The sequence below is a fragment of the Cavia porcellus genome, unplaced genomic scaffold (assembly GCF_034190915.1).
Source record: "Cavia porcellus strain 051 isolate PalLab524CR breed Dunkin Hartley unplaced genomic scaffold, mCavPor4.1 scaffold_18, whole genome shotgun sequence".
Classification (NCBI taxonomy): Eukaryota; Metazoa; Chordata; class Mammalia; order Rodentia; family Caviidae; genus Cavia; species Cavia porcellus.
In genome coordinates, this window is record NW_026947501.1 from 52754264 (window position 1) to 52774110 (window position 19847).

General features: G+C 43.6%; 1 protein-coding gene across 6 annotated transcripts in view; it reads right to left on the bottom strand.

Moving 5' to 3' along the window:
* The window catches only part of Vwa3b (von Willebrand factor A domain containing 3B), a 172430-nt gene that overhangs the window by 105779 nt on the left and 46804 nt on the right, over positions 1-19847 (bottom strand). For all 6 annotated transcript variants that reach the window (XM_063229904.1, XM_063229905.1, XM_063229906.1 and 3 more), the window contains one exon: positions 5712-5837. In XM_063229904.1, coding sequence (XP_063085974.1) covers positions 5712-5837 — 126 coding nt within the window. The remainder of the gene's footprint in view (positions 1-5711; positions 5838-19847) is intronic.

Here is a 19847-nt window from a genome sequence, read left to right on the forward strand (position 1 = left end):
TATTTTTCAGAGAAATAATTTCTGGTTTTTAAAAAGTTGCTATCATCTCCGTGTTAAGTTTCTCTGTTAGAGTACTGAACTATTTCTCTGTGTCTTCTTTATACTTACTCAGTTCCTCACAACAGTTGTTTTAAGATCCCTGCCTGAGAGTTTTCCCATCATGATTACCACCCTAGTCTACTTCCGGCACCTCATTAAGTGGGGCCGTGGTTTCCTGAAACCTCTGGATGTTTGTTGGCGTGCATCATAGTCTAGGCACTGAAGGATTAGAAATTTGCTCTGGTCTTCTAATCATGCCTTTGTTTGTGCCTGACTTTCCAGAAATTCTAAGTAGGCTGCTTATTTTCTCAGGTCTTGTAGACATTCCCACTATTGTAGTACCAGATCACACCCAGGTCCAGATTAGCTAGGAACCTGCCATTATGTTGTCAATAATTCAGTACTAAAGGACAATCCAAACCTAGGCCTTTCCCAAATCCAGCCTGGGTTTCTGTTGTTCAGAAAGAAACGGGGGAAAATCTAGGAAGGATAGTCTGTCCACACAAGGCTCTCCTGGGACTAAGGTAACCCCAGGTGCTTCATGCACTGTTACTGTCCTATGGCCAGGCCCTGCTTGATACTGCCCAGCTCTAAAGCAAAATCACTATAGATGGACTGATTCAAGGCTCCTGTGTCACACTTGTAACCACCAGTGCCATGAAGCTGTGTCAAAACCTGAGCCTATAGCCCAGCACAACACCAGGGTAGGATGAAGGCATACACAGCTGGTCTTACAGCCCAAGACCTCTGCAACCAGTCACAGGTGATGCAAGCTGGAATACAAGTCTGATAGACTGAGACCTGTTTAATTCTAAAGCTGTCCCAGGGACTCCATCAACAGTCCAGCCTGGGGATGGGCGTTATTCGTGTCCACACAATGTCGGTTTTCAGGACAGTCTTGCTCTCACTACTTGTCCTACCCCCATAAGTGAGTCTTACCCCATCTTATGCTACCTGAGTTGAGGTGCTGCTGGTAAAGGCAACTGCTTTGCTATCTGGACTGATGCTAAGCTGGATCAAGCCTGAATCTCACAGATGCAAGAACCTATAGCTTCAAGGGTGCACCAAGCTCCATGCCATAGTTGGTAGTGATGCAGGTTGAAACTGAAGTCCATCCTACTGGGGCACAGATTTTTGCTAAATGTTGGGGAAGTTCTGGAGCCTTGCCTATAAGCAATGGTCTGGTAACAGTTGTGGTGGGTGCCTGAGGGTGGGGGACTGGTAGTGGAGAAGTCCCCTGGCCACCAAAGCTGACACAACTAGGTCATACCAGACTCTCTCAACTTCCTGGGCTTTCACAGTCTTAGGAGAAAGAGGAGGTGTCTCTAGGCCTACTAAGTGGCTTGAAATGGTGCAGGCAAAATTTGAGCCTGTGTCCCAGGAGAATGGGTCTCTGCCTGCTGCTGGGACCCACCTAGCAGCTCAGTCTGTGAGCTTTGGCTTACGAATGGGGCCTGAAGTTTCTACCCAGTTCCAGGTCTAATGATGGCAGTCAGTTTTGAACAATTGATTTTTCTTTTTATTAAGAGTCACATTTCCCCGCTTCTTTTCATGCCTGATAACCTTTGATTGAATGCCAGTCATGAATTTTACCTTGATGGTTTTGTGTGCCTATAAATTCTTCTTGAACTTCGTTCTGTGACGCAGTTACATTACCTAGAAATAATTTGTTCTTCACATGTCTTGCCTTGATGATTTCTTAGGAGTTCCCAGAGAGGTGCTTAGTTTAAGGGTAATCATTCTCCGTTACTGAGACAAGACCTTCCCAAGTAATCTGCCCAAAATCCCGTAAATCACAAAGTTTTCTGGTTAGAGAGAAGTACTATGCCTGGGTCTGTGGAAACTCTAAGCTGTTTCCTTCCATTTCTTTCTAATGGCTCTTTCTCCAGCATAAAGCAATTTTCTTAAATGCACAAGTTAAGCAAAACTTTCAAGGCAGATTTCTGGAGCTTCCTCCTCCTCTTCCTCCTCCATCACTCCCCCCATCTCTCTCTGTTATTTGTTCTTAGAATTCTAGCTGCTTTGGTCCCCACATTCAGCTCTTCAGTTCAATTTCCCAAACTCAGGACATCTGTCACACTCTGCCTGCATTCCTCCTTCATACACCACGGCCTGGACATTTCAAAGCAGTCAGTGGGGAAAATCTACCGCTGTCTTTGCCCTATATCCCAGGGATTACTAAGCTTCACTGCTGGTTGCTCAGTGTCTTTATAAACACTGGCTTATATATTTTTGTCAGGTTTTTTCCTCAGAGGAATTTTCAGACAATGGAAGCAGGCAATAAATTCAGTCTACAGCACTTTCCCCAAACAAACCCCTTGGCAGCAGGATCACCATCCTCTTTGCCTGGCAAAGATGTTTACTTTTCCCTGCCTGTTTTCATTATCTCAGGACACAGGAGATCATCAGGATTCCTGGAGGGGCGTCTCTACTGGTGAGCAGCCCCTCTAGACATGCCTGGCTATGCCCCTCCTTTGGAGCCCTGGTAACAGTGGTCCTTGCAAACCAACCACAGGGGCCAGTACCACACACCCAAGCAGGGACACAAAGTCACAGAAAGAAGCCACTGTCAGCAGAAACGTACTGAGTCACACAGGGCAAGCTCTCCCTCCCTCCAGACATGTGTCTTAGTCACTTCCTTTGTTGCTGGGACAGAACACTGACACACACTATTTTGGCTCATATTTCAGTCTGTAGTTAGCTGGCTCCGAGGCAGGACAGCATGGCAAAGGGGCATGGGTGGAGGAGGGCTGCTCACTGCATGGTGGACAGGAAGCAAGGAGAGTCAAGGGAGCAGCCAGGAAGGGACATCGAACCTTCTGGGTCACACCTGCAGGGACTCACCTCTTTAGACCAAGCCCTACCTCCTAACCTCAAATAGCTATAATGCTGTTAGGACGCAGCCACCTTCCCAAGGTCCTGGGTGTGACCACATAAGGCTTTAGGGTACATCTAGATATATACAACCGTAACAATGTCCCTGTCCTCACTTCTCCTCTTCGGCTGCATCCTTGTGCACAGCCAGCCTGGCCTCCTTGCTCTCAGCCCCTGCAAAGCCCTCCACAGTCTTGAAGTGGTTCTGGACATGGCTGCACATCCTGCTCACTTGGGAGCTTTAAATGCCCCCTATATGGATTTCCCGGCAGTGGGAGGTGGATACCAACAGATTTTGAGTCCAGGCAGTATTATTTATTAGCAGTAGAGTTTGGGGTAGGTTAATTAACCCCAAAATGGAGATAACAGTGTGGTAAGGCCTGTCTCATAAGATGTATGGTAAGGATTCAAGGAGTTAAACATGTGGAACGCCTGGAACAGAGCCTGACGGTAAGCTGTATTTCATCTTTGGCCATGGTTATCATCAGGTGCGCCCTAAACGGAATCACTGCCATGCGGAGGAAAATCCTCTCCTATCTGAAGAATTCACACAGGAGAATCAGTGTATCAATGCCCCTTAAAGATGCAAGGGAAAATAGGCAAGACATTGGGTAACTGCTTGCTGCAAAGCATGCATGATTTTATTTAATTTTTACAATAAGTCCTCCATATTGATAGTAGTATAGTCATTTTGCAAGAGAAATAAACCCAGATTAAAAGAGATGAACAGGATAATGGTGGAGTTGGGATTTATAACTAAGTCTCTCTCACTCCAAAATGCAGGGTCTTTGTTGTGAAAAGTGCTTTGGCTGATAAGAAAAGAACAGAGAAAATACAGCTTGCAGTCTCAATGTCATTCACTAATAAAAATTGTTGTTTCCACAGTGCAGCGGCCAGGGCTGACCTGCATCAAATGCCTGGACAGCGCTTTCACTTTCTCAGGCTAGGATAGACGCTAGTTAGGAACTGGAAAAGTAGTGCTCCGATAAACACTTCTTCACTCTAATTTTTTAAAGTATAATCAGACCTGGGCATGGTGGCGCACACCTGTGATCCAGCTCTCTGGATTCCAAATTTGAGCGCAGCCTGCATAATTTAGTGAGGCTTTGTCTCAAAATAAAATATCTAAAACAGGTTTGGAATGTAGCTCAGTGAAAATGAATGTCCTGGGTTCAATCCTTTGCACCAAAAAAAGTCTATATCTGTATCTATAGATATATCTAGATGGGGAAGCCCATGTTCTACATTTTAATTCAACACCAGACTCCACACTGGGAAGCTGTGTGACTTTGTACCAGTTACTTAATTTCCCTGTTCCTCGGTCTCCTCACTTGTCAAGTGGAGATAGCAATTGTAACCTGCACTGGAGTTACAAGGAGCAAATGGCCTAAACAAGAGGAGCCGCTCCCAACCCACAGGAAGTGCTCACTCAATGGTCATTATGGCTGTCATTTCCATTTAGAGAGTGCTGGTGAGTCTTCTGAATGCTAAAATTTCAAGTGCTGCTCCAAACTACATGAAAGAGGTCCAAGTGCAAAACCAGGATGTGCAGGTGAGTTGAATAATTTCCTTTAATATTCATGATGCAAATACAGGTTTATGCCCTCCCTTTCAAATAACCCATCTCCCTCCCTTGGCCTGGCCAACCTTCTGCAGGAAGGTTCTAGATCCTGCTCCAGAAGAGTAATGGCCCTCAAAAAGTTGTGAAAAAGTGAATTTAGTTTTTCACATTCGAGGATTACCTGCCACATTTTGAATGTGATTCAGTCTGTAGGCAAGGGCCTAGTCTAGGTTGTCCATCACTGTTTTCCTCTGGTTTTCACAGTTCCTCTAAGGACACACTTTGAATGTCCTTAGTAGACGCTCTTGCCCAAAATTAAGTCCTCTGATAGCTCTGCTTAACTAGGCCTTAATCTATGGGTTGCCATGAGCCATGATACCTAACACCCACAAGTTAAAAGAGGAAAGGTTTAATTTAGCTTACAGTTTGAGGGAATTCAGTAAATGGTTGGCTGGTTCCAAGGTAGAAACATCATGGCAAGGGTATGGCAAACCAAAGATATTTAGTTCATGGCGGCCAGGAGGCAGAGCAGGGGATCACTGCCAGGGAGGAAACGGCCAGGGACCAGACATGGATCTTGAGGCCATGCCTGCATGACCCAGCCAGATCAAAACATGCTCCTCCAATCCCTTGGGTGGATCTCAAAGTCAATCAAAGTATCCATCCACCATATTCACCATCGTGTCCATTTGTGTATAGCTTGACTTTGGCCTGAGTCCTGCTATGGCAGAGTATCCAGAATCTGCCACTTTCAGTATCTGGGCACTCTTGATGTCCCATCAGATTCCTCAGTGCCATCATCCCCAAGGGAACATCTGACGGCTTTGGCCTGCCTTTAGCAAGAATCCTGTTAGATCAGTTTAGCCAGAATCCTTCTTACCCCTGAAGTGTTCTCTTTGTAATTTTCCATCTACTGACCTTTACCTCTGCCCAGAGCTACAAATGCTCACGTATCCACCTTGTATTCAGAATTGAGCCCAGGTCTGTATGAGGCCTGTTTCCCCTCTTGCTATAGTTTCTGAGGAGTCTGTTTCTACAACTTTAACTACTTTCCAGCTCTGGTTATTTTGTGACAATGTATACACAATGCACATCCACTGGTACATGTACGTACACACAACAGAGTGGCTTTTGAGGCTCTTCTTATAGCTCTGCCAAGGTACTCTCCCTGGTTAGGAACACAGAAACAATACCCTATCCCCAACTCTTCTGCATAGGCATCATAAATAACACCCACCCCAGTCTTCTGGGGCCACATTGGACTTCGGCGGCTCAGCTACCAGCCTCTGGACCTGGGCCAGTGTGCTACAGGCTTCCTCCATCTCCTTCCACACGAGAAACACGTCCTCTCTGACTCCGGCCCCTGGAAAGGGAAATACAGGGTATTAGTCAGCTTCCCCGTTGCTGGGACACCATACCCAACACCCCTAACTTCAAGACAGAGATGCTTAATTTGGTTCATGGTTTAGGGGATTCAGCCTAGGGCAGACTAGCTCCAAGGCAGACATATGATGGTGGGAGGGTCTGGCGGAGGAAAGCTGCTCTCATTATGGCAACCAGGAAGCACACAGTGAGGTCCTCTTCTGGCCAGGCCCCACCTCCTAGTGTTCCTAGCTACGAACTCATCAATGGATTAATCCCCTGAGGAGTACAGTGCTCCCATCCTCCAACCACCCTCCAAGAGCCCCAGCTCAGAACCTGTGAGAACACCATAGATCTAAATCATGATGTAGAGTGTGAGCCACCAGCTTGGACTTTCCAGGCTGTTACATTCCAACCAAGTTTCTAGAATATTTCTAGACATTCGGTTCTGCTTTCTCCACTAATTTCTTCCTGAGACTCAGACCTGAAATTCCCAAGGAAATACTGTCACCTGCAGAAATCATGAAAGCAGATTTCGAATGCAATAAATTCCTGTAAAGAAAATGTTTTGTAGTACACAACATCTTAAAAAAATTTTAAGATAAATTATAGATAAGGAATCAAAACAGTCCAAATCATTTCATAATATTCAAGATTACTGTCATATGGGAGGGAAATTCAGCAGTACATGAAGGCAACAATTCCTAAATTTTTCTTGATTTAGCTGAGGTTTCTACTTCTTTGAAACCAACTTCATGAGTCTTTATTTTATCTAATGTAACAGTAATTCTTTGGCCTCCTTTTCTGGACCACTGTTGTCTTGGAAGAGGGTTATGTTTGGTTGCATGCTTCTTTAAATGAGATGGCTTAATTAAAATAGATAGCTATGCCTTCCCATCAGTGAATCAGTAAAAGCTTATTCCATGGCTAAATGGTTCCAGGACAGAATGAAGTTCTGCCCTCATCAAGGTCCAGGTCCTAATACACTGTGGTTTCCAGAGGTTAAAGAAGGTGTACAGATGGTGGGGAAGAGACATGATGCTAAAAGTACAATGTAAGGGTTTTTAACTGTATCAAAATCAAGATTCTGGATGTGTTGTTGTGCTATAATTTTGCACATGTTGCTAAGAGGGAAACCAGGTGTACTGACCATATTTATGGTGCTTAGGTACACACAACCAACATACACAGCTTGAAAGAAGAGAAGTTTGAATTGGCTCAGGGTTTCAGAGGGTTCAGTCAATAGTCAACTGGCTCCAATGCAGAAACAACATGGTAGAGGAACATGACAGAGGAAAACTGTTCACCTGATAGTCACCCAAAAGCACAGCCCAAGAGACAGTCAAAGGTGGCCAGAAAGTATCCTGCTGTCCAGCTGCTCTGCTCATGCTTTGTGAGAGAGCAAGAAGGGATCTTAGGTTGTCCCAGCCTCAGCTGGAAACATAAGTATTTCTCTCAAAGAATAAAAAAGAAAGAAAGAAAGGAAGGAAGGAAGGAAGAAAAGAGAAAGAAAGAAAGAGCACTCTCCCTTGCAAATGTTGATGACAGACGATTTTACCCACTGCTATTCCTGCCCGTCTAGCTGAGCCCCTGCATCTCTCACCAGAGCCTGCAGAGTGTATGAGATCCACAGTAAACCTAAGATGCAACCACAGCTAGAAAATGCCACCCATCCTTTTGCAGTGACACCAGCCTAAGGGTACTTAAGGCATCACGGGGACCAGTGTGAATCCTCACTCACTCTGAGGGATTGCTAACATGGTCATGCAGATAAGAGTTTAGCAGGTGTGTTCTCTGACTTTAAAAACTCCATTGCAGTAGAAAGTTTATTTAAACACCACCAACAACAGAAAACATTCTGTGAATTGTGTAAGGTTGGCTCAGAGACCACTGATACAAGATCATTAAAGACAGCAGCTGAACCCAACTCTCTAATGATACATGCCTTTCAGAGACACCTGTTAGGTGCCAGGCATTGTACCTGGGTCTGTCATTTCTCTTCATTAAAACTCTATGGGAAGGTACTATATCGCAAAACGGCGCTTTGCTAGGAAGCTGGATAGATAACCTCTCCAGGGAAAACAGTCCAGATGCTAGAATCTGACAACATGGAGAAGGCCAGATGATTGGAGAACGATTCTCACTAACCCAGAAGGAAACCCCTGGGTTTCCTTCAGTGAACTGCCCGTGGCCCAGAGAGGACTGGTGGGAGCAGCTTGGGCTGAACCATGCCACTGGTCAGGAACCTATAGCCAGGGATGAAATAATTCCGACCCTGTGACGTCCGCCACAGCACAGCGTAAAGTGCTGAAGGTACTTTCAGGGTGACTGGCTCAGAGGGGAGGGGCCAACCCACAGCATCCCTGCGCACCACTTCAGATATCAGCAAACTGGAGAGAGCAGCAAGCCCCCAGCCAGCACACTTTAGAGGGGCTGGATATTTAGTTCAGCGGCATAAGCACCTGCCCTGCAAGCACACAGTTGTGAGTTTGATCCCTGGTACTGATTAAAAAAAAAAAAAAAAAAACCACTGTAGAAAAACTGTAAGGAATACAGAGACGGCCTGAGACCTCCTCTACTCACCTGTCTGAAAGAAACCAGAAACATGACAAGAGCAAAAGATAAGACAAAACCTCCAGCCACTGGCCCTGGGAAAATAAGCCCAGGAGAGGTAAATAAGTCCAGCAATAATGCTATATTAGCCACAACATCAGCAGACATAAAGAATTCCATTCATGACTTCATAGATGAACTTAAAACTGAAATTCTAACCTAAGGGAGATAAGAAATAAAAATGTTAATTAAAGAAATGCTAAGCCCCTCTCAAGAAAACACAGAGGGAAAAGGGGAGGAACCCAGAAGAAGGAAAGAAACCTTTACATGAAACAGATCCAAAGAGACTACCAGGAAACTAAAAACTCCATTGAAAGCTGACAAAATGCCTTGATAGAAACTAAAATTAGCCTTTCAAAACTTGAAGAGAGATTTACAGTATGTGATAATGAAAGAAAAGACCTATTAAAAATAACAAGGAACAAAGAAATAACAATTCAAAGGCTAGATGATGACAAGAAGATCTATAACTTAAGAATAAAAAACATAAGAAAAGAATACAAAGTGGACATTCAAACAGAGAGACTGCAAACAGCTTTGTTCAATGATCCAAAAACATTAATATAGTCAGCTATTTAACACCCCTAAACACACTTGCTGTTATATCCGTTAGAGCTCTTCCCCCCCCCTCTCTTTTTTACAACAAAATTTACACATTTTGGATTTTATTACTCCTTAGTTCTTATTACTTTTGGGGGGGGGGAGAGAATAAAGTCAAATATGGCAAAACAAAGCTGTCAGTCAAAACCAAGGATAGACATAGCACATGATGTAGAACAGAGTATTAGGTTATCAACAATGTTTATCAACGTTGTCTCTTGTTTCCTTAAAAAGAATTGTCTATCTCATTAGATATTATAAAGTTGGACAAAACAGTAGAGAACACAATTGTTTTGTGTTTTTCTCTTTTTCCTCTTAAATAAAATTAAAAAAAAACATAAGAAAAGAAGCAGGAGTAACCACAAACGAATTACAAAGACTATTCACAGAAATAATCAAGGAAAAAGAAGTGATAGGAAATAGAAGTGATATCCAGATAAATAAGTCATACAGAACTCCCGCCAACTACAACCAAAACAGATCTACACCCAGACATATAATCAAGATTCCAGAAATCCACCAGAATATTAAAAGTGGCCAGAGAAAAGAAGCAGATCACCTACAAAGGACAAATCATCAAAATAACGACAGACTGGGGACTGGGGATTTAGCTCAGCGGTATAAGCACCTACTTTGCAAGTGTGTGGTCATGAGTTCGATCCCTGTACCAATAAAAAAGAAAAAGACCAAAAAAAAAATTAAAAAAAAATGACAGACTTATCAACACAAACTATTAAATCAAGAAGAGCCTGGGGGGAAATAGTCCAAGCCCTGAAAGAAAATAACCTCCAACCAAGATTAATGTATGCTGAAAATCTCTCTCTCAAAATTATGGAAAAACAAGATGTTTCCAAGACAAAGAGGAACTGTGGGAGTTCAGGGAGACCAACCCAACCCTATAGAAAATACCGAAGGAAATTCTACAGAGAGAGAGAAAAACATACCAGGATTCCAGCAACAGTGGCAGAGAGGCCTCAATGAACAAGGAGGACAGTGGAATGAAGGAGAAAAATAGACAAATAATAGCATAAAAACAGAATAGCAGACTTGAGGCAGAGAAGGTGGCTATAATTTTTAACACAGATAGCCTAGATACACTAACAAAAAGAAACACAGGCAGAGTAGATTAGGAGGCAAGATCCATCGAGATGCTCTGAATAGGAAATATACTCAACCTGAAAGAAGGTTAATAAACTGAAAGTCAAAGATGAGAAAACAGAGCTCTAAGTGACAGGGAACCAGAGAGAAATAGGGACAAGTCGTTCAGCAGCTGCAGACAGGTTGGAAGGTTATGACACTTTTGTGTAGCGTAGAACTACAAAGCTAGAAGGAAGGAAAATCTTGTGGTCTTAGTAAGTAAAAGAGTACAGCTCAAGATCAAGTTCAGGAGTAAAAGGGTTCAGCACCACTCAGATAGATAATGGGTTTCCCCCTTAATCTAAAAACTAAAGGAGTTAGTGGGACCCAAAATATACAAAGCTTCCTGAGAACGGGAAAGGTGAGGAATTGCCTAAAAAAGGAAGGCAGAGGACATTGTTAATAGTGTGTCAGGATTTAAAAGCCACAGTAATCTTATCACTCTGCTTAGTTTGATTTTATTTTGTTCAGGTCAATCTACTCATACTAGATTTGAGGGCACAGATAGCTATCCCCAAAATAGCAAGCATATCATGGTAACTATCCTTAATTTCCTATTAACTTAAACTGAAGCCCTGTATTACTTGCATTGTCTTACTATGATCGTATTTGAAGCTGGTTTGTTAAACTGCTGTTTTGCCTTGACTGATTTTATTCAAATTTGGTATGCTTGATAATATTGAGTCTAAGAGTAGAGGTAACCACTCTGAAGATGACAAGATGTAATAACATACCCATTCTGATTTGATTATTAACTGCTTTTGAAGTCCTACTATGTCTCCAAAGTTGTGTTTTTATTCAAACAGCTATGTAATGCTATGTTCAATTATTATATGCCTGATGATGTGGACAACTCTATTGAAAATAACAAGAGAAAGCATAGTAACTACTGTAGATCATCTAACAATGTGGTTTTATATGTCTTTTTCATTTCATGTTTTTCTAAGAATTTGTTTTTTGTCTTGTTATGATCTGTTTTTCCCTATAATACAGAAAGGATAGATATACATGTAGAGATTCACACATGTGGAGAATTTCTAAACAGTTTACAGGAACAGATTATATAATGCACCATGTAATGAACAGATACTCTGAAGAAGAGACACTAAGAAACCCAGTGCCAATTCTGTAACATTATGATATAAACTACTATTCACTGTACAAAGTGATTTTAGTCTAGTCTCTTATGTTCAATTTCAGCATACGTAAAGATAAGGGCAGCTACTACAAAGAGAATGAGAGACATTATGGCAGTCATTATTGACTTCCCCAATGTCAGGTCTTGAAGACCTAAAAAGCCTTCATCACTCTGTTTTGATCAGATTAGTTCTATAATGTTCAGTATGTATTCACTGTGTGTGAAGATGGGGACAACTATGTGAAAGAAAACTAGAGACAATAAGACAGACAGTGAAGATCTCTGGTAGACTTGCTTTGAAATCAGTGTTTCTTAAAACTGTTTCCCTATGATCTGTTTTGTTCTGTTTTGGTATTTTTAATCTTACCCTCTTTAATAAGATATGGGAAATTCTTTTGAAGATAGCAAGAGGCATTATAGTAGCCATTGTTGATCACCTTGTATTTTGTTTTTACATTATATACTATGTCTATTATATAACTGACTCCATTTTGCTTTGTCACATTTGGTTTTATTCTCTTCAGACAAAGTAGTAAGAACTGTAGGAATAATAAAACCTAAATGTGTAATTGTTATTATAAAAAAAGAGAGGAAAAGAAAGTGCTCTAAAAGATATAGCCGCATGTATGTTTAAGTATGTAAACCAGATAACCATATTAGTAAGCTTTTGTGTTTGCAGTCTCACTGTTTAAATGTGTACTTTGTATGCTTTAATTTTGTAACTTGAACAGCGACTTCTAAGATGACAATATGTAATCTATCAACTAGTGATTTCTTACTGTTTTTTTGAAATTCTGTATTACTTGTACCCTTTTTTCTGTGTTGTTTTTTTTCTCTTTAAATAAAATACTTTATAAAAAAAACCTATGGGAAAATTCTGTTCTTGTCCCCATTTTATGGCTGAGTAAACTGGGGCAGAGCAGGTGGGCCAATGCCACACTAAGAATGAGGGGCAAAATAGGGAGTCAAACAACCCAGCTCTGCTGTAGGATTGCCCTGGAAGCAGGAAGAAAGGACCCTGCAGCACCCCACCTGTATTGGTCAGGATTTTTCTAGAGAGAAGAGATATAACCCGGGATATACAGAAACAACAAGATTGGCTTACGATAGTCAGTCACAGAGTCCAATGAGGATATCTATGCACTGGAGGTCGAAGGATTCAATCCAAGGTCTGGAGTTCACCCTAGTGTCTTGTTCAAGTCCACACCAGCAGGCTGATGGGTCTGTGACAGAAGGCCGAAGGCTCTGTGATGAAAGGCGGAAGAGTCTACGCTGGAAAGCTGAAGAGTCTATACTGAAAGCCAGGAGGCCAGGTCCAAACCAAAGGTAAAGACTGGAGCTTCTCCCCAGAATGGAATGGATTCGTCCTTCCTCCTCCCCTTTTATACCTCGAGGTGATGACCCACCCTTTGGTGGGTCTTCTTCTACATCCTTGGGTGTAGAATTGCTAAACTCATTTAGTTAGCTTCTAACTGTCTCAAGTTGACACAATCAATCAACCACTACAATCCACCCCTTGTCAACTTGGCAACAAGACACATTTCTTTAAACTAGTTCCAGATACACAAACATACATATAATTGCGCCTAACATGTTATAACTGTCCTTCGTACAAATGGAAACACAATAATTCCCCTACCAAAATACACAATGTAACTTTTCTTTGGTTGATGCTTATTCCTATCAGTTCATAAGTTTAACATTATAACACAAGTTTAACAATTCCCAAAACACAGCATTAAGTCTAACATTATGTTACATTGAAACCATATTTGGGGAGGAATAGTAATCATAATCCTCTTTTCTGTAACTGATCATGGGTCATAGCTGGTATTTAGAACTTCCTTCTTCCACTACCCATTCTGTAGTTCCTTGGCCTTCAGCAAGCACCTCAGCAGGTCTCGGTTCTTTCCCCGGTGGAGTGACCCATACTTTCATTCCTGAAGGTTCTGGACCACTTGTCACTTTGTCTGGATTAGGTTGCTGTAATTTTCCATTAACCTTAATGACAGGGCATGGTAATACTAAAAGGCACCCTAAGGAATCTCCTGCACTCCATGTATATTCTTCCTCTCCTCCATTCTGGAGTAGTAGTCCAACTTCCCCTTGGTAGTCTGGGTCAATCACCCCTGACAACACCGTGACTCCCTTTTTTAGCTTGTTTCCTCAGAGGCAAGAGGAGACCAGGGGGAAGTCTTAGCTTCCAGTTCAATGGTACCATTGTTGTGCTTCCTGGTATAAGCCTTCCCCACTCTGGAACCAAAACTTCTAGTCCAGCAGAACATGAAGTCATGGGAACAGGAAGCAAAAATTTTGCTAGTAGATCACTAGGGGTGATGGTGAGTGGCACCATTCCTACTTCCACCCCTTGATTCCTGGAGCCATGGATCCTGGCTAGGGGAGACACACTGCCATATAATGGACATTGATTCAAAGCATATACAGCCTGTTGAAGTACTTTACCCCAGCCTTGCAAACTATTGCCACCTAGCTAGCATTGTAACTGTGTCTTCAAAAGGCCATTCCTATCAATCCAGCTGCTTCTGGATGGTGAGGGACATGGTAGGATCAATGAATTCCATGAGCATATGCCCACTGTCTCATTTCTTTAGCTGTGAAATGTGTTCCTTGGTCAGAGGCAATGCTATGTGGAATAACATGACGGTGGATAAGGCATTCTGTGAGTCCACGGATGGTAGTCTTGGCAGAAGCATTACGTGCGGCAAAGGCAAAGCCATATCCAGAATATGTATCTATGCCAGTGAGGACAAAGCGCAGTCCCTTCCATGATGGAAGTGGTCCAATATAATCAACCTGCCACCGAGTTGCAGGTTGATCACCTCGGGGAATGCTGCCATATTGGGGACTCAGTGTTGGCCTCTGCTGCTGGCATACTGGGCATTCAGCAGTGGCTGTAGCCAGATCAGCCTTGGTCAGTGGGAGTCCATCTGTATACCCTCCATCCCTGCCACCATGGCCACTCTGTTCATGGGCCCATTGGGCAATGACTGGGGTGGCTGAAGAAGGAAGTTGTCTACTGTCCAGAGAACGAGTCATCTTATCCACTTGATTATTAAAGTTGTCTTCTGTTGATGTTACCTTTTGATGAGCATTTACATGGGAAACAAATATTTTCATATCCTTTGCCCATATAGAGAGGTCTATCCACATACCTCTTCCCCAAATATCTTTGTCACCAATTTTCCAATTATGTTCCTTCCAAGATCCTGACCATGCGGCTAGACCACTGGCTACAGCCCATGAATCAGTGTACAGTCTCACATCTGGCCATTTCTTCTTCCAGGCAAAATGTACTACCAAGTGCACTGCTCGAAGTTCTGCCCACTGTGATGATTTCCCTTCACCACTGTCTTTTAAGGATGTCCCAGAAAGGGGCTGTAATGCTGCAGCTGTCCACTTGTGGGTGGTGCCAGCATAATGTGCAGAGCCATCCGTAAACCAGGCCCTAGTCTTCTCGTCCTCTGATAACTGATCATATGGTACACCCCACAAGGCTACAGGTGCATGCTGGGAAACTGAAGGCAACATAGTGGATATAGGAGCCATAGGTATTTGGGCAACTTCCTCATGTAATTTACTTGTACCTTCTGGGCCTGCTCTGGCTCGATCACGAATATACCACTTCCATTTAATGATAGACTATTGCTGGGCATGTCCAACTTTATGACTTGGTGGGTCAGATAATATCCAGGCCATGATAGGCAACTCAGGTCCCATGGTGACCTGGTGTTCCATAGTCAGGTGTTCAGTTTCCACGAGGGCGCAATAGCAGGCCAAAAGCTGTTTCTCAAAGGAAGAGTAGTTGTCTGCAGATGATGGCAGAGTTTTACTCCAAAATCCTAAAGGCCTCTGCTGTAATTCACCAGTGGGGGCCTGCCAGAGACTCCAAACAGCGTCTTTGTTTGTTACTGATACCTCGAGCACCATTGGATCTGCTGCATCATATGGCCCCAATGGAAGGGCAGCCTGTACAGCAGCCTTGACTTGTTGAAAAGACTTTTCCTGTTCTGAGCCCCACTCAAAATGAGCAGCTTTCCGAGTCACTCGGTAAATGGGGCGGAGCAAGACACCTAAATGAGAAATGTGTTGCCTCCAAAATCCAAATAGGCCCACTAAGCGTTGTGCCTCCTTTTTAGTTGTAGGAGAAGCCAGATGCAACAATTTATCTTTTACCTTAGAAGGGATATATCTACATGCTTCACACCACTGGATTCCTAGAAATTTCACTGAGGTAGAAGGACCTTGAATTTTTATTTCCCGTTCTCTGGCTCTCAAATGCCTTACTAACGAATCCAGTATGGCCCAATCAGCATAACATCATCAATGTAATGGACCAGCGTAATATCCTGTGGCAGAGAAAAGTGATCAAGATCCCTTCGAACCAAATTGTGACCTAGGGCTGGCGAGTTAATATACCCCTGACGTAAGACTGTGAAGGTATATTGCTGGCCTTGCCAGCTAAAAGCAAATTGTTTCTGATGATCCTTTTGGATAGGTATGGAGAAAAAGGCATTTGACAAATCGATAGCTGCATATCAAGTACCAGGAGATGTGTTAATCAGCTTAAGCAAGGAAACCACATCTGTGCACAGGCCAAATGGGGGAATTAAATGGAGATGTGCACCACCACCCCTGCATCCTTTATGTCCTTGATGGTGGCAGTAATCTCTTGGATCCCTCCAGGAATGCGATACTGCTTCTGGTTTACTATTTTACCAGGCAAAGGCAACTCTAGTGGTTTCCATTTGGCTTTCCCAACCATGATAGCCCTCACATTACAGGTTAGGGAACCAATGTGAGGATTCTGCCAGGTACTAGGTACATCAATCCCAATTATACATTCTGGAACAGGGGAAATAACTACAGGGTGAATCCATCAACCTATTGGACCCACTGTAAGTCGGACCTTTGCTAAAACTCCATTGATCACCTGGCCTCCATAGGCTCCTACTCTAACTGGAGGGCCACAGTGACATTTTGGATCCCTTGGAATCAGTGTTAGTTCAGAACCAGTGTTCAGTAATCCCCAAAATGTCTGATTATTCCCCTTCCCCCAGTGGACAGTCACTCGGGCAAAAGGACTTAGGTCCCTCCTGGAGAAGGATGGGAGAAAGATTAACAGTGTAAATTTTTGGTGCATCAGAGTCCTTCTCCAAGGGTACCCGGCCTCCCCATCATTCAAGGGGTTCTGGGTCTGTAAACTGGCTCAAATCTGGGAACTGGTTGAGGGGCCATGATTCCCTGTTACCATGATTTGATGTAAGGTTCTGTTCATTTGCTCGTAAATTTTTTCAATTATATAAATCTAATAAAAATTTTGTAGGCTTCCTATCTATTTCACTTCTAGGAACGCCATGGCTAATCAGCCAACGCCAGAGGTCTGCACCTGTTAGATTATTCTGGTCATTGTTCCACCTTTGTTGTCCATTACGGTAAGTATGTGGACCCTGCTTCTGGCGATTAAGTGCCGCCACTTGACCTCTGCCACTCCGGGACCCAATCAAGCCCATTACCCTTAAATGTCCTAATTGAGTAACTGCGGTCCCCACTGTAAGGTCTGGCATGCAAAGAAGAGCAGTAACAGGGCCCTTCAGGGATGCTGGTGCTCCCCTCACAAATCTGTTTCTCAAGGTGCTGGTGGAGGGTATGTTTTCTGGATCATCCCAATGTGGAGGTTAGGTTTAACTTGACAGATCCACTTCAGCATTCCCATTTCCCTGAGTCTTTGAATCCCCTCATCAACAGTAAACCATGGAACATCAGGCATCTCTAACTCATTCACAGTGGCCATCTTTTGATCCATATCTCTGCCAACCATCCAGATAAACTATTAACACCTTTCTTCACTCCACGAGCTATGACATTAAATTCAGAATCCCTTCTTAATGGGCCCATATCAACAAATTCAGCCTGATCCAAATGTATGTTTTTGCCACCATTATCCCACACTTGTAAAATCCGGTCTCATGCTTGCTCATCAGGCCTCTGCCGATAAGAGTTGGAAAATTCAAGAAGCTCTTTGGGAGTATAGCGAACCTCTTCATGGGTCACACTATATATCTCACCTTTAGGTGCTTTCTGTGATTTGAGCCTGGTTATGTGCCTGGAGGCAAAAACGGGTGATAAGGGCGGGTCCTGGGGAGCAGCAGCATAATCCGTTTAGTCATCATAGCATTAGCTTCCCCAAGTATGCTAGGAGATTCCAACACAGCAGGGGTGGAGGTGCTGATGCCTCTGCCATTTCAGGTGGGGAAATCTCTCCCTCAGACAAAATAACTTCATTAGCATCCAGAAATTCAGTATCTTCACTTTCCTCAGAATCCTCCCATACATCTCCATCCCAATTCATGGGATCCCACTCTTTTCCAACCAGTGCCCTCACCTTTGCTTCTGATACCCTTCGAGGCTGAGCATTAAATTTACGTTGTAGTTCAGCCAATCGAATTATGAAGGTTTCTGCAATCTCAGCCTTGCGGCTAAAAGAGAGGAGATTTTCACTCATGACACACTGAGAAACTTTTAAATTTCTTATGTTTCTGGAGATGCGATTTATCCTTCATTAGTTTGTCCAAAGAGGCTAAGACCAACCATCCAGCATCATTATATTGTCTACTGTGCCAAAGATATTCAAAATTGTTTTGTACAGTCACTAAATTTTTGACATCTCACAACTGGTAAATTAGGATAATCAAATGGATCTATGAGATATATTAGTTTAAACAGTTCATGTCAAGGATTATCAGTATATTCCACAGAAGTAGAAGCAGAGACCTTGGTGTCTTCTGGTCTCACCAAATTGCAGAGCCAACTCCAGGAAGCTCTAACACCATTAAAGAATGCCATTGCTATAATTCTGTTTCTCTAGGACTGCTCTCGGTACCAAAATCTGTATTGGTCAGGGTTTTACTAGAGAGAAGAGATATAACCCGGGATATACAGAAACAACAAGATTGGCTTACGATAGCCAGTCACAGAGTCCAATGAGGATATCTATGCACTGGAGGTCGAAGGATTCAATCCAAGGTCTGGAGTTCACCCTAGTCTCTCCTGCAAGTCCACACCAGCAGGCTGATGGGTCTGTGACAGAAGGCCGAAGGCTCTGTGATGAAAGGCGGAAGAGTCTACGCTGGAAAGCTGAAGAGTCTATACTGAAAGCCAGGAGGCCAGGTCCAAACCAAAGGCGACGACTGGAGCTTCTCCCCAGGATGGAATGGATTCGTCCTTCCTCCTCCCCTTTTATACCTCCAGGTGATGACCCACCCTAGGGTGGGTCTTATTCTACATCCTTGGGTGTAGAATTGCTAACCCATTTAGTTAGCTTCTAACTGTCTCAAGTTGACACAATCAATCAACCACTACACCACCCAAGCTCTTGGTGAGACCCCACTAAGCAGCCATGGCTAATAACAGCACTGCGACCCTGTGCCCACAGAGTATGACACCACCCCTCAGTGTAGGGGACCTGGAGATTCATTGACTCAGAGCCAAAGAGCTGACCCTGTGGTGGACTGGTAACTGGTGGTCAGTTTAAACACCAGCTGGACTAAACCAGCATGTGCTGATCATGGGTGGCCGCCTGAGGACTGTGTCTGTTTCCCCTGGAGGGGAAACAGCAGGGTTGTGGGTTCTCCTAAGTGTTGTTGTTTGGAGCCGTTGGTTCTCCTGGAGGAGCTTGGCATGCTGGATCCCCTGATACGAACTCAGCTGTTATCATCAGAAGAGCTCAGGACCTTGTCACTGAGAGCGGTTGTGGTTCATTTTGGGGGAGCTCCGGTCCTTATTTTGAGCACTGTCTTGGCTCCAGTATAGAACCTTCAACGTATTAGCACAGCTCCTTCACCCTGCCGGCACAGACATTCTGGCTTCTACCGCTGACCTTTCGGCCTTCCCAGTGCAGATCTGTGGCATAGCCTTGCATGGGGCATTGTCCTGGGCTCTAAGTTTTCAGCTGAACTCATGCAGGTTATTGGTGTGGGATCCAGGCCCTCAGCTGGATTTTCTGGGTCTTTAGTATTGTGGACAGATTTCCTGAACTCCTTGGGTGACCATTATAAAATAATAGCATAAATGATATGCCCTGTGTATAATTGTTCTCCTTGCAAACCCCTGACTACCACAGACCCTAAGCCACCAACAGACAGGGACAGACTAGAGTTTACATTTGTGACTTCTAACATGTAGGGAGATGGGCAGGGCAGAAACCAAGGGACACTGAGACTCCTGAAGTTGGCAGGTCACAGGGAGAGGCTATTATTAGACACGGGCATGCAGAAGGAGGTGACAAGCCCTGACAGAGATGGATGGTCACCATGGCTTTGCAGCCCAAGGACAAAAACATGGCATATGCTGAGCTCCGCCCTGGAACTCCAAAAGTATCAATGGTAACTGCCAAATGTGAACCCCATGCCACAAGATTCTTGACTTCAGGTCCAGCCGCCGGCCTCAGCATGAGGTGTTAAGCAGAAGGATTTTCTCTCAAAAAGTCTCAAATGAGTCAAGGCT